This window comes from Danio rerio, chromosome 10, assembly GCF_052040795.2.
Source record: "Danio rerio strain M-AB ecotype USA chromosome 10, GRCz13ab, whole genome shotgun sequence".
Classification (NCBI taxonomy): Eukaryota; Metazoa; Chordata; class Actinopteri; order Cypriniformes; family Danionidae; genus Danio; species Danio rerio.
The window spans coordinates 43,067,501-43,081,960 of NC_141030.1; the positions used below are offsets into that span (position 1 = coordinate 43,067,501).

The following is a 14,460-nucleotide window of genomic DNA, read 5'->3' on the forward strand; positions in this document are numbered from 1 at the left end:
GCCACCCTTTTCAGTTGTCTGATGGAGCAGCAGCATTTTAAAACCAAAATGGGCTCTTCAGCATTTTCAAAATGCTGCGTTTTCGGGGCTTGAAAAATCTGTGGTAGTGTGGGCGGAAGTCTTAAGCGTAACAAAATAAAATTATTAATGTATTAGTGTAAATGGGGCCTTGGTCTAAGGGTTACCAAAGGCATGATTGGACAACGCTATTAGCAAACCATTATGATAATAGTTAGTAAATAGTTCGTAAGCTTGCTGTTGAGTTTGGGTTTTGGATTTGATTAAGGATGTAGAGTAAGATCATACTTTGCATCCACTATTAAACATTTAATATCTTCATTAGAGGCAGTTAGTCTGCCAATAGTTAATAGTGTGAATTGTGACTTAATGTTAACACGTCTTCTTTTGAGGTAAAGTCACGTTGGGTTTTCTATGTATTTAGAAAATGTGTAGTTTACTTAAATGTCTTGTCATCTTGGAAAAAAAATGGATACCTGTTGTTTTAAAGGGTTATTTAATGATTGTTGTTTGTATTTATATGTTTTTGATGCAATAAATCCGATTAAAAAAACAAACAAACAAACATGTATTTGGAAACACCACTGATGTTAATCTCTGATTGGTCCATAGGTGGCAAGTGGGATGATTCTAGTGATGGCGTTCTTCCTCATCACATACACTTTCCACTCCACCTGGGTGACCAGCGAGGCGTATTCGTCCCCCTCCATCGTGCTTTCTGCTCGCGGTGGCGACGGCAGCCGCATCATCTTTGATGACTTCAGAGAGGCTTATTACTGGCTCAGACACAACACACCAGAGGTCAGTGAGAACTTCCTGCTTTGTTTTGGATTTGTTTAGAAGTTACTACGTGCTGTGTTGTACAACTTGTGTCCCAAATTCCAGTATTGTGCTGTTTACTTGACATTTGTTTGTGTCTAGGATGCTAAAGTGATGTCGTGGTGGGATTATGGGTATCAGATAACAGCGATGGCCAATCGAACGATTCTGGTTGACAATAACACTTGGAATAACACTCACATCTCCAGAGTGGGTCAGGTGAGTGAGGCAACCCTGTACAGACACCTTGATATAGGATTCATGGTTTCCGCTACATTCATTCTTCCATGGCAGGGCGCCACGCCAAAATTTATCTCGCCATGGCTACATTACAGCTTTTCATTCAAAACATTGTCCTGTTTTTTTTAATAGCAGGTGATAATCGCACCAAAACGTATGCTGTGAAAAAAATTTGTTTTTTACTTTTTTGTGTGATTGCGCCTTTTGCTGTTGTTTTTAAAGATGATGTTAGCAGGTCATCAAAAAAATCGGATATGGTCACAAAATCAGAATTGACTATCTAGATCTGCATTGTTAATCAGGGTGTTCGTGGGGTCTTTAAAAGTATTAAAATTTGATAAATCAATTATAAGAAAATTAAGGCCCTTATGATGTATTAAGTCTTAAAAGCGTTTTTACGAGGTCTTAAAGGGCCATGAAACCCCCTCGTTTCAGCAGGTGTTTTCACACCTCTACTTTGGAAAAAGTCAGAAAAGTGGGCGTGTCCAGCTCTGTTTAGGGGGGAGTGTCGGAGGAACTAAAGTGGGATGGTGTGGGAGTGTCTATTTGGGCACGCGCGAGTTTCAGTCAAAATACACACACATGAGAAAGTTATGGTGTTTAACTTACATGGACATCTATAGTCGAATTATTTGCCAAATTATTAAATGGTGGACTTTAACTGCAGTTTGGCTCTTTCATTCAGGGAATACATTCATGCCCCTCGCGACAAACGAGATATTTGATTCGAGGAACTGCTGTAAGCGTGTATTTTTCATGCAATGTTTGATACCGCACGGCGAATGAGAGAAAAAAAAACTCAGCATTTCCCGGAAACTTAGATGCACACGGCAGGTAGCGTCAGAAAGCCGCGTGTGTTATTCCGGTCACTAAATGCGGTGCTATGTTTGCACTCAGTGCAATAGTTAACTTAATTCGATACGAACAAACTGAATAAACAAAGAGCACTGGTCGCTCACTTACCAAATCTGTAGAGACAGGACAATCACCAGCAACTAGAGCCGCGTCTTTATGAAGAGAAGACTAACGTTACAAGCGAATCCGGATTTCAGCGTTTGCAGATGAGAAGAGCTCTCAGGTAAACAATAATCCTCCTTAGACACGTAAGTTATTGTTGTCGAGCGTCGCGTACACTGTTAATCCACACATGATCCAGCTGAGCTCTCACAGAGAGAAAATGAAAACGAAACTTAATGGCAGCAAACTATAAAAGCAACACTTCACACTTGTTTTGCCAACACAACGTGGCGTCTCTGTGGCGTAAACGCTGTGACAGTAATGAATATTAATGAAGTTGCACAATAGAGCGCGCTGATTGGTTTGAACCAAGCCTTACTCATGCATTAATGCATCACACTGTAAGACGTAATAAGACACACTCTGGCACAGACGCCCAGTCTGCACGCTGGAATACAACGCTATTATGTCATGACCGTGACGCAGCTTCAAAAATTCGTTTCAAACAGGAAGTACGAATTTGCTTGAAATAACGCAAAAACAACCAATTTACACTTTTTAGTGAAATATAGGTGTCCTAATAGTGTTTTTAGCAGTGTGGGACACATATACGACTGTCAACAGCTCAAAACATGTGTTTTGGTGTTTCGTGACCCTTTAAAAACCTTTCAAGGTGTTTGACCCCAAAAAGTTGTAAATATATTTATTTTCCTCCTAATATTAACAACGGCGTGCTCAATCCACGCAATTGGTTTGGCCCGGGGCTCATCCGGCCAAGTTCCCTCGTCCGGGTAATGTCACGTAATTTGTGACAAACGGTGCAGGGTGATGTGACACTCTCCACATGTAGTAAACCATAAAGCTAAACAGACACAAAATGAAATGCAAGTTTGTGTACTCCTGGTTGAAGAAAGAGGAGTTTAAACAGTGAAAAACAACCATGTAACTTATTCTTTGAAGCTTTGTTTCTTCCGAGCTCATCTGAGTTCTGTTGCATGGTTGTGCTCCGTTGATTTATTTAACTACAAACGTTTATTAACAACTGTTTATTAAGTTAAAGGTTTGATACTGATTAGAACTTGGTGGCGATGAGGTCTTAAAATATTCTGAGAAGGTTTATAAAAAGTCTTAAGGTATTGAGATTACCTTTAGGATTTCTGCATATACCCTGATAATGCATTAGTAAGTGTTGAACTATGATTTATAAATAAATGGTCTACAAGTTTTGTTCAAACTTGGGTCATGTTAGCATATGCATTAACTAATGAGACTAGGGATGCTCATTTCGTTAATTTTGCTAACCGACAACCAACGCTCATTAATCGGTTATTAACGGTTAACTGGTCAGATTACTATTTATATTAAACAAATTGACGTGTTTATTTTGTGTCTGACACATTAAATATTGCATTTTAAAATACTGATTTATTTTTAATTGCTAGCATATTAATAATAGAACAATACAACAGAGCAGTTTTACGCACCTGCAGCGTTTAGCACAGAAGAACAGAATAAACTAAATAAAATAAATAGGACTGCCCTAAATTATTTTCACTTAAATAATAAATTTTTATTACAAAATGAAAATACTGACTGATTCTTTTAATAACCGGCATAGCCTGCTTTTTTTCCAATCATATGTTTTTTTTTCTTCCGTCAAATAAAAACCGCAGACTTCCTCAAATTGCTCGCTCCACGGAAAATATGCCTTTATTTAATGCCCCGCTGTTATTATTATAAATCACAAAACCTTTTTACAATTTTAATTGAAATCATTATTTTAAAGATTGTCTTGATATAAGCCAATGGTTTCCTCTCCCTCGCGGTTCAAGTGCGCGCGCTGCGTGATAAAAAGACAACAACAATGCGCGCATATGTTGACTTTTTGTAAACAGTTTTGTTGTTTAAATATGATATTGCATTAATGTGCATACATGCATTATAAGCTGCAAAAGATGCCCCTCTTAACGCAAAGGTGCATTCAATCGGCCCTTAAGCAGCCAAACTAAAAATATATAAAATAATATTTTTAATCGTTTAACTGATAGCATTAATGAGTTACAAACGCACCCTTTCGGTTAACGGTTAATCGATTATTTTCAGAATCCCTAAATGAGACCTTATTGTAAAGTGTAATTATTTTTTCTTTTTCACAGGCAATGGCCTCCACAGAGGAGAAAGCCTATGAGATTATGCGAGAGCTGGATGTGAGCTACGTCCTGGTGATCTTTGGCGGATTGACCGGATATTCATCTGATGGTACGGGATGTTTTTTTATTTTTTATTTATATATATATATTTTTTACAAATATTGAATCCTAAATACCATGCATATGTTCATGTTTGCTTGTGTTTTTGTGAAGATATTAATAAGTTCCTGTGGATGGTGCGTATCGGTGGCAGCACAGACACAGGGAGGCACATAAAGGAGCACGATTATTACACGCCCACTGGAGAGTTTCGTGTGGACCGCGAGGGCTCTCCTGTCCTGCTCAACTGCCTCATGTACAAGATGTGCTACTATCGCTTCGGCCAGGTCTACACCGAAGCCAGTGAGTTCATCCACTGATCTGTACTTTTAAGCTGATTCCCTTCATATATTTGCTCCATTTTTGCAGTTAGATCAGAATCTTTATTGTTTTTGTGCTTTTTTCATTACTTATAATATTATTAACATTATAAAATCTTTTTAAATATTTCAGATATTGTTTAAAGTTATTTCATATTAGTTTGGGTAAATGTTGTTTTATTTATTTAAAATCTTCTCATTTTTATGTTTTTCCTCATTCAGTTTTTTTAATTAAAGATTTGACCATTTTATTATTAACAGCACTGTTTTAGTATTATTTTAGTTAAAATATATTTGCAATTAATATTACAATTAATATTATTTGCTAAATCTAATAGAGAAACTTTTATAATAGTTTTAAATAGATTTCATATTTTAATAAAAGGAATAGTTTAGTTTTATTTTAGTTCTAATTTACTAATAATATTTCAAATTTGAGTCTTTTATTTTTATTATTTTTAGAATTGAGTGACATAAATGAAAGCATAATGCTGTTTTATATTAACTTCAGCGCCGGTTTCTGTTTATACCTTTTTCTGTTTATTTTAGCATATAACTTTCTAATTTAATTTCAGTAAGCTGCCAAGACAACATCATTTATTTATATATATATATATATATATATATATATATATATATATATATATATATATATATATATATATATATATATATATATATATATATATATATATATATATATAAAATGCTAATTAAAGACTACTGACTCTTTGAGAGTGAAATATTTATATATATATATATATATATATATATATATATATATAATATGTAATAAAAAATAAGACTTTTTGTTTTTCTTGATTGTTTTTCTGTTTCATTTTTTTTTCAATAGGTAAAAAAATCATTTTTAATGTCATTTTAGTTCTAATTTACTAATAATATTAAAAATTTAATTGAGTACTTTATTATTATTATTTTTAGAATTGAGTGACAAATAAAAGCATAATGCTGTTTTATATTAATTTCAGTGTCATTGATAATATCATTTATTATATATATATATATATATATATATATATATATATATATATATATATATATATATATATATATATATATAAAATAAATGTTGTCATTTTCAATGTCATTTTAGTTCTCATTAACTAATAATATTTCAAATTTGAGTTTTATTATTAATTTCACTAATGAGCAAAAGGCTATTTTACATTGCTGTAATCCTTTTTTGGGAAAAAAAAATCTTGTTGACACAAAATGAAGTTTTTCATTAAATATTTCAGTATACTATGCTATAAATATATATAATAATGCTTCTGCTTATAACTTTTTTTCTGTTTATATCATATAAAAGAACTTGCTAATTCAATTTCAGTTTGCTGCCAAGGCAACATTTATGTCTAAAAGAAAATCGGTGTGTGGTTTCAGCTCATTTTAAATAAGCAGTTTGAACGAACGTCATATTTTTGTGTATTTCTTTCAATAGCCAAAAAATAAAAGTTGATATAACAATAGTTAAATAGTTTTATTTTAGTTTTTATTTACTATATTTTAATAGTTTTTTATTATTATTTTCAAGAATTTCAACTTTTATATTGCTTTGGGGCTAATTTGAGGTGAAAACTGTTCTTGTTGATGACTAAAATGATGTTTTTATTTTTATTAACAGTGCTGTTTTAGTATTATTAATATTATAATATTTCACATTAGATTATAATATATAATACTTATTTTTCTGTTTATTTTAGCATGTAAATTAACTTACTAAGACATTTTTATATTATCTTATCATCATCATTATCATCATCATCATTATTATTATTATTATTATTATTTCCTTTATTTAGCCAGGAGATCACATTGAGACAGTACTGTCTTATCTTCCAGTGAGACCTGGTCAAGATGGCAGACAGCACAAAAAGTTTCGCATAAAAATCACTAAAACAATAACACAAAGTTACAAAATCACCGTTTATAAAAACATCAGATCATAAAAAACAATTACAAGTGTCCTTTAAGATGTTGTACAAAAGATGTTTAAAAGTACTCCGTGTCGGAAATCTAATCAAAGAAATACCATAGTTTTAAATAGATTTTTCTATTTCATCTTTTTTCAGTAGGCAAATAATATACTTGAATAGTTTAGTTTTATTTTAGTAAACTTTTATTTTAGTTTTACTAATATTGTTTAAAATTTGAGTATTTATTATAATATTTGCTAATACGTGACAAAAATGAAAACAAAATGCTGTTTTATATTGACTTTAGTGCTGATTTGAAACTCAAAAAAAATCTTGTTTGTTGAAGACTAAAATGAAACTGATTAAATGTATTTTTCTGTTTCCGCCTCAGAGCGTCCTCCTGGTTACGACAGAGTTCGTAATGCTGAGATTGGCAATAAGGACTTTGAGCTGGACGTGCTGGAAGAAGCTTATACTACAGAGCACTGGCTGGTCAGGATATACAAGGTTAATTTGAGCTCTTCTCTGCTGCTTTGAAGTCGCATGAACTGGAAGCTGCGACCACTTTTTTTATATTGTAACGCAGTTCCTAGATAAATTATTATTAAATGAGAAAACAGTGGGCGTGGCTTGTTTTTTCTACTGCAAGCTGATTGGATGTAGTAAAGCAGGCTTTTCATTCAGAAAGTTGGGGAAAAGTGTCTGGGGAAAGCTATTACAACATAACAGACTCCTCCTCCTCACTGTTTCTGCTTGTTGTCAAAACTGACAGCTGGAGGGGCGTGGTTAAGTGTGTTAGCCACGCCCAATACCTCAAACAAACGAAATCTGAGAATTTAATTGAAATCCAACAGGAAGAGCGTTTTCAGATTTTAGTTAAAGATTACACAGGAAAACTACTGCTATTTTCTTAGGGTGCTTTCACACCTGTGAATCGATTCAGTTGTTCTGAAACAGAGATTACATTTGTTACTTTGTTGCTCTTTGCTCTTGGAGCGGTTCGCTTTCACACTGCAAAGTTTCTAATCGTACCAAAAGAGCTAAAACAAGTCACGTGCGAGTAAACTCTCCTCACATTGGTCAGAGTGTCAGTGTCAGGGTTTATTTTGCAGCGTCCCGCTAAGCTATCAGGAGAGGTGGTGGTTTGGTGGTGATTGACAGGGTGCATGCGCGCGACGTGTCTGAGGAGAGACGCGGTGGGGAGGGGTGAGAAGGGTGCGCGACGATGCCTATTTGAGGACCGGGAGGGAGACGCGAGATAACCGGGAGATCATCACTCGTTTGCGGGCATCCGGAGACTCGCTAAACTTCCCGCCCTACTCATAATTCTCTCTTCATATAGCCGTAAGCCTATTACATATCCATAAAACACTGTGATATAACCGCGCTCGGATCGGATCGCTTTCTCACTACAATCGAACCGCTCCAGGGTTCATTTCAATCGAGCCGAGACCACCTCACTCAGGCGATCTCGGAGCGATTACTTTGGCGTGGAACAGAGCGCGATTGCCCTGTTCACATATGCCAAACGAACCGCGCTAACTGGGCAAACGAGACAGGTTCCGAAACAAAAGTGTAGGTGTGAAAGCACCCTTAATGACATGCGCAGATGAACTGTTCACCATAAAACTAGCAATGTGAGCTCACAAAATCAACATGGTTACTTTTGATTTTGTGTGTACTTTAACTGTTGTTATCCTGCAGGTCTCTCTGATCATCTGCTTGATCTCTCCACAGGTCAAAGATCTTGACAATCGCGGCCTCTCGAGAACGTAAAAACCCAGAAAGACAAACTCCCGCTTCCCTTCTCCTGAACACACAGCACTGAACGTCTGCAGCCCCGTCCCGGGATCTGAGGAGAACACGAAGAAAACTTTGTTTTTTACTTCTGTTGTAATTGCTGAAAGAGATTTTCTTTTCATACCTTTTTTTGTTTCTTTCTTGGTTGGCTTTTTTTAAAAAATTGATTCTCAAATGTGATGTTTCGTCTGTATCGGGGCAGAAGGTGTGAAAATATCACCTGATTCTGTGAGGAAAATGTTAAAGTATGTTCATGAGTCATTTCTGCAATCAGCTGGCCAGATAATCGTTTGATTTTGTCTTTAAATGGGTGAATAAAGGAGTGACTGGGGTTACGTTTCACCATTGTCCGTCATTTTTAATCAGACTCATTTATTCAGCTTTTTTAATTAACTGCAATGGAAATGATTTAATACATGCATTGATAATAATATTATTGTATATTGCTTATATCAGTGGTGTCCAAACTCGGTCCTGGAGAGCCGGTGTCCTGCATATTTTAGCTCTAACCTTAAATAAACACACCTGAACCAGCTAATCAAGCTCTTTCTAGTTATACTAGACTTCCAGGCAGGCGTGTTGAAGGAAGTTGGAGCTAAACTATGCAGGACACCGGCCCTCCAGGACCGAGTTTGGACACCCCTGGCCTACATTTAGCTTAAAATAGTAGCGGATAGGGGATAAAAAACCTCTCTAAAGTTGGGTTTGGTGAAAGAAATGACTTTTTTTTTTTTTTTTTTTTGGCTGTAATTTTGGTTGATGCAGAAAGAGTTAGGGTAAAAGGGTATATTTTATATATTGATTTATTCATTTTCCTTTCGGCTTAGTTCCTTTATTCATCAGGGGTATGAACTGTAAACTTATCCAGCATATGTTTTTACGCAGCGAATGCCCTTCCAGCTGCAACCCATCACTGGGAAACACCCATACACACTTATTCACACTCATACACTACAACCAATTAAGCTTACCCAATTAAACCTACGACAACATGGGGAGAACATGCAAACTCCACACAAAAATGCCAACTGACCCTTCTTGCTGTAAGGCGATTGTGCTACCCACTGCTCCACCGCACAGCCTATTTGTATATAATAAATATTTTCCTTTCATAAATTTTATTTTACACAAAATACAAACAAACGATTAAACTCAGGACTTTCAGAATTAAAATGTTCACATCCATTAAAACTATAAAATTGAATACCAGTGGGGGATATATATGTATATGTGTGTGTGTTTTATTTTAAAAAGTTGCATTATAGAAACAAACTGTACAATAAACAGTTAAATTCCTCAAAACTACTCAACCACTCAAAATTTTAGTGATTATTATCAGTGTTTAGACTTGTAAAAAAAAAACTGTCAAATAAATATAATGAAATAATATTAAAGTTTGATACCTATATAATGTTTACTTGATTTTTTTTTTTTTTTTACATCGACAACCTAAAATGTGTCACCAATAACTGCATCAGAAGCGGACTGGGACTAAAAATCAGCCCTGGCATTGTAGCCACACCAGCCCACATTACCACACCGACACAGCCCCACCCAAGGACACGCACATTCACTACCTATATTGGTGTACAGATGGTAAAATTATGTAAGCAGTACCTATTTAAGAGATATTTAAACATTTAATGTATGTGACTGGAACAAAAACAACCCATTATATGCAATTATGTCATTCATTTTCTTTTCGGCTTAGTCCCTTTATTAATCTGGGAATCGCCAACTTATCTAGCATATGTTTTACAGTGGATGCCCTCAAAGCTGCAACCCTGTACTGGGTTACCCAATTCCCAATTGGCCTACCCAATTCACCTATAGCATGTGTTTGGCCTTGTGAAGGAAACCCACACGAACATGCAAACTCCACACAGAAACACCAACTGACTCAGATGAGGCTTAAACCAGAGACTTTCTTGCTTTAAGGTGACAGCACTACCTACTACACTACCTACGCCACTGCACTGCCCCCTTTCGAGACTAGTTTAGTAACTTTTATGTATTTGGCAATGTCTGACTTGACTGCCTTTCCCTTTTTATGGTCTATCTCAGACAATTAGCTTGTGATGCACTTACTGTTTGTTTGACATTTTTGACAGATTTTGATTACGTCTGCGTAACCTCAGATTGGGTCGGCCCATCTTGAAACCAGCCGGTTGTTGCCGATTGAGCCAATCCTTAACATTTACTATTATTCTTACTATTATCACCATCATCATCATAATATTTACATCTCGCAAGAGATAAAAGCTGCCTATATTTAAAAAACAATACATATGAAAAAAAAATTTAAAAATAGCTGACCGGCCCACATTTAAAAAATGGTCCAGCCCTTCTGGCATTTGCCAGAATTGCCAGATGGCCAGTCCGCCCCTGCACCGGAATAAGTGATTTTGTTTGTTTCAGCACATGTCATCAATTCAAACAGGTCACATGAAACCAGCAGTATAATATAGGATGTATAAAAGTGTAAAAATGTAGTATACAAGTTGATTGTATGTGTACTTAATGTTGCCTATGTGTCAACAGGATTATTTTAAATACTGAATGCTTTTCCTTTATTATTATTATTTCTTTTTAGCAAAACTACATTATGTTTTTTAGTATTTTTATCTAACTAGGGTGCACTGATATGCTTAATTTTGAAACATGAAACCAGCTAATATTTTTTAAAAGGGTTAAAACATTTTGTAACACACACTAACCTGGTTTGGCAAGCTAACTTTCGCAAAACGTGTCTCGATTATGTCTAGTTTTATACATTTAAAGTTTATCAATTTGAAAAAATAACTAATAATTGTATATCTTACACATGCACGCACACACATATACATATGTTTATGTTGTGTGTATGTGTATATACAGTCACCGGCCACTTTATTAGGTACACCAACAAGGTCCTGGAAATATTCCTTAGAGATTTTGCTCCATATTGACATGATAGCATCACGCAGTTGCTGCGGATTTGTCGGCTGCATATCCATGATGTGAATCTCCCGTTTCACCACATCCCAAAGGTGCTCTATTGGATTGAGATATGGTGACTGTTGAGGCCATTTGACTACAGTGAACTCATTATCAAGAATTCAGTCTGAGATGATTCGTGCTTTATGACATGGAGCGTTACCCTGCTGGAAGTAGCCATCAGAAGATGAGTACACTGTGGTCATAAAGGGATGAACATGGTCAGCAACAATACTCAGGTACGCTGTGGTGTTGACACAATGCCCAATTGGTACTAATGGACCCAAAGTGTGCCAAGAAAATATTTCCCACACCAATACACCTGTGTGTGTATGTTTGTGTGTGTGTGTAGCTGCGTCTTAAGGTGACAGAGTTCATAGGGCCCTGGTAATTTAGGGGCCCAGCAGCAGGTTACACTGTTTTCTTTTCCTGTTTCATCTTCTCATCCTTCTCCTTTGACTTCTCCTCCTCATCGTCATCCTGCTGCTGATTATTATTATGTTTTTCAGTTTATTTACAACACCAGACACAAGAGTTCGTTTTAATCAGATATTTGAACAGATGAACAAAACAGACGGGGACAAAAGAATTTGAATGCATCTTTTATTGTTTCTCTCCACCTCCTCCATCATCCTCTCATTCTCCTCCTCTTATTTCTCCTTCTCATCATTCTCCTGCTCATCCTGCTGCTGATTTTCCTCTTTCTGTTTCTCTTCTTCACCTCCTCCTCCTCCTTTATCTCCTCTTTCAAGTCCATCATCTCAATGTCCTCCTCATCCTCCTCACTTTCCTTCTCCTCTTTCATCCTGCTCCTCTCCTTCTCCTCTTTCCTCCTGCTCCTTCGCTCCTTTTTCTCCTCTTTCATCCTTCTCTTTCTCTTTTTCCTTCCATCCTCCTCCTCCTCAGTCTTGTCCACCTCCTTCTCCATCATTGTCTCATTTGTTTCCTCCTCTTTTATCTTTCTCTCTTTCCCTCCGTCCTCCTCTTTAATCTTTTCCTCCTCCTTCTCCATCACTGGCTCCTCCACCTTCTCCACTTTCTTCCTTCTCCTTCTCTTTTTCTTGTCTTTCACCTCCTCCTCCATAATCCTGTCCTCCTTCTCCTCCTCTTGTTCTCTGCAGGATAAGTCAGTGTGTGTCAGTGGGATTTCTCCTTTACTGACGTCCATCTCGTCCTCCACAGAGCGTATTTCATGAATGATGACAGAATTCACATCCAGACAGTTCTCAAACGTGGAGCAGCACAGAGAGTCATCTGTTAGAGGAGAAATGAAGTGGATACACATTTTACACTGTCATTTTCAAGATGTCTGTGTGAAGAATACAATGTATTAATAGCATTATAGACTGATGTGTTTATTTACCATCAGTGCCTTTGTCTGGAGAGTTTGGGAGCTCTTTCTGCTCTTCCTCCTCTTCATCCTCCATCTCTTTGTTGGACGTGAGGCAAGAGATCTTCATGTGTTTTCTGCACGCTCTGAAGAACGACGCCAGCCGGCTCTTTTTCTTCCTCTTTTCTTTCAGCTCATCTGTTAAAAGAGAAACGATTGTAGTACACACTTTTCAAAGTCATTTGAGAGGAAATACAAAGAAAAACAATATTCAAAGATGTACTGTGGATTTACAACATTAATTTTTAAGTTAAGTGCTTGTAAACAATTTATTTGGGCTGAATTTAAACAAACAAATTAGGTTGAATATTACTAAATTTGATTTGTTTGCTTAAATTCAACACATATAAATTGTTTGCAACAACTTATATGAAGCTCTCGAATTTAATCTACGATATATTCATCTGTGTCCAGAACATTAAGGAAGGTCTCATGGTGTTGGAACTACACAAGGTTAAGCAATTAATAACAGAATTGTAATATTTTGGGTGAATTAATCCTCAAACTGTATAGAATGTCGTTTAAATAATCTCATATCAGGGAAACCCCTTTACAGTGTAGGCCTAAATACCGCTCACCATTGGAGCTGTCGGGTGTTCGACTGGACTGCACATTTTTCGGGTGAGCTCTGAGGAAAGAGGGCAGTTTAAAGAAGCTCTTTTTCTTCGGCTTCACCGCTGGTTCCTCCATTCTTGATTGGTCGTCCTCCAGTTGGAAACACATTGTTGACGGTGTGTCACTGGGATATTTCTGGTCCGCAGTCATAGCGATGGCAATCTCGGTCTTACACCGTGGATTGCCAAAAAACTTCGGGGTATGTAGCTCGGACATCAGCAAATCACCAATAGCTTCGCTAGTTTGAAAAGCCATGAATAGCTCAAGTTTTTCACTAGGAAAGCTGTTTAGTCGATGTCAGACACAAACTACAACCTCTAAGCCAGAGTTTTCAGAGTGCTGCACGGCTCTACGTACAGCTCAGAACGCGTTCTAAATGATGATTCTAAACTGTAACTATGGCAACAGGACACTTCTCTGAGATGGTTTCTTTCAAAGAGAAATGACTGAAGATGAAGTAAAAGTACATTAATACACATCTCACCTGGATAACCTCCTTTATAAGCAAGCAAAGCTGTTTTATTTGTGAGTTTTAAATAATAATTAATTAGAAATTGATATATTTGATGGCAGAGGACTGAAAAAAAAGTTTTGTGAAACTCAAACAACAAAACTCCCTTCATAAATACACTTTAAATAACATATTACAAAAATACAGAACTGCAATACTTTTGTACCACACTCTCAGAAATAAAGGCAGGAGAGCTGTCACTGGGTGGCCCCTTTTTAAAAAGCTACATATTTGTACCTAAAAGGTCCCTATTAATACATCAAGGGTACATATTAGTACCTAAAAAGTACAAAAGTCTACCTCTTAAAATGTTTAGGTACAAATAAAAGCTTTTGAGGTGTCATTATGGACCCTTTTAGTGCAAATTTAAAAAGGTCCATCCCAGTGACAGCTCTTGTACCTTTATTTCTGCATCAATCAGGAGCGGACTTAACCAATAAGCAAGGTAAGCAACCGCTTAGGGCCCCGGGAAATAGGGATCCCTTGGCCAATGCCAAGAAGCCTATATTAATAATCCTAAAGGTATTTAATAGTGTTTCTATTATATGTTGTAAAATCTGTCTATAATCATTAAGATTTTAACGTTATTACTTCTTTTCTAAACCGGGGCGCCTATGAATAGTGAAAC

General features: G+C 36.2%; 2 protein-coding genes across 2 annotated transcripts in view; one reads left to right on the forward strand and one right to left on the reverse strand.

Moving 5' to 3' along the window:
* Positions 1 to 8,682, forward strand: part of stt3a (STT3 oligosaccharyltransferase complex catalytic subunit A) — a 23,122-nt gene extending 14,440 nt beyond the window's left edge. Inside the window, 6 exon segments of the mRNA NM_201458.2 lie at positions 631 to 819; positions 940 to 1,056; positions 4,191 to 4,293; positions 4,398 to 4,586; positions 6,932 to 7,047; positions 8,278 to 8,682. Coding sequence (NP_958866.1) covers positions 631 to 819; positions 940 to 1,056; positions 4,191 to 4,293; positions 4,398 to 4,586; positions 6,932 to 7,047; positions 8,278 to 8,316 — 753 coding nt within the window. The 3' untranslated portion in view covers positions 8,317 to 8,682.
* Positions 8,683 to 11,905: 3,223 nt separating this feature from the next.
* LOC141376447 (uncharacterized) lies at positions 11,906 to 14,247 on the reverse strand. The gene is made up of 3 exons (XM_087271443.1): positions 13,285 to 14,247; positions 12,680 to 12,844; positions 11,906 to 12,570 (listed from the first exon to the last, which is right to left on the reverse strand). Exons 1-3 carry the CDS (start codon positions 13,574 to 13,576, stop codon positions 11,945 to 11,947), a joined length of 1,083 nt encoding a protein of 360 aa, XP_087127569.1. The 5' UTR covers positions 13,577 to 14,247; the 3' UTR covers positions 11,906 to 11,944.
* Between the last annotated feature and the right edge of the window lie 213 nt (positions 14,248 to 14,460).

Coding starts and splice junctions, on each gene's coding strand:
- LOC141376447 (XM_087271443.1), bottom strand. CDS start 13,576: ATGGCTTTTCAAACTAGCGAAGCTATTGGTGATTTGCTGATGTCCGAG. Junction 12,845..13,284: donor AACACCCGACAGCTCCAATG/GTGAGCGGTATT, acceptor CTCTTTTAACAG/ATGAGCTGAAAGAAAAGAGG. Junction 12,571..12,679: donor TCCAGACAAAGGCACTGATG/GTAAATAAACAC, acceptor CTCCTCTAACAG/ATGACTCTCTGTGCTGCTCC.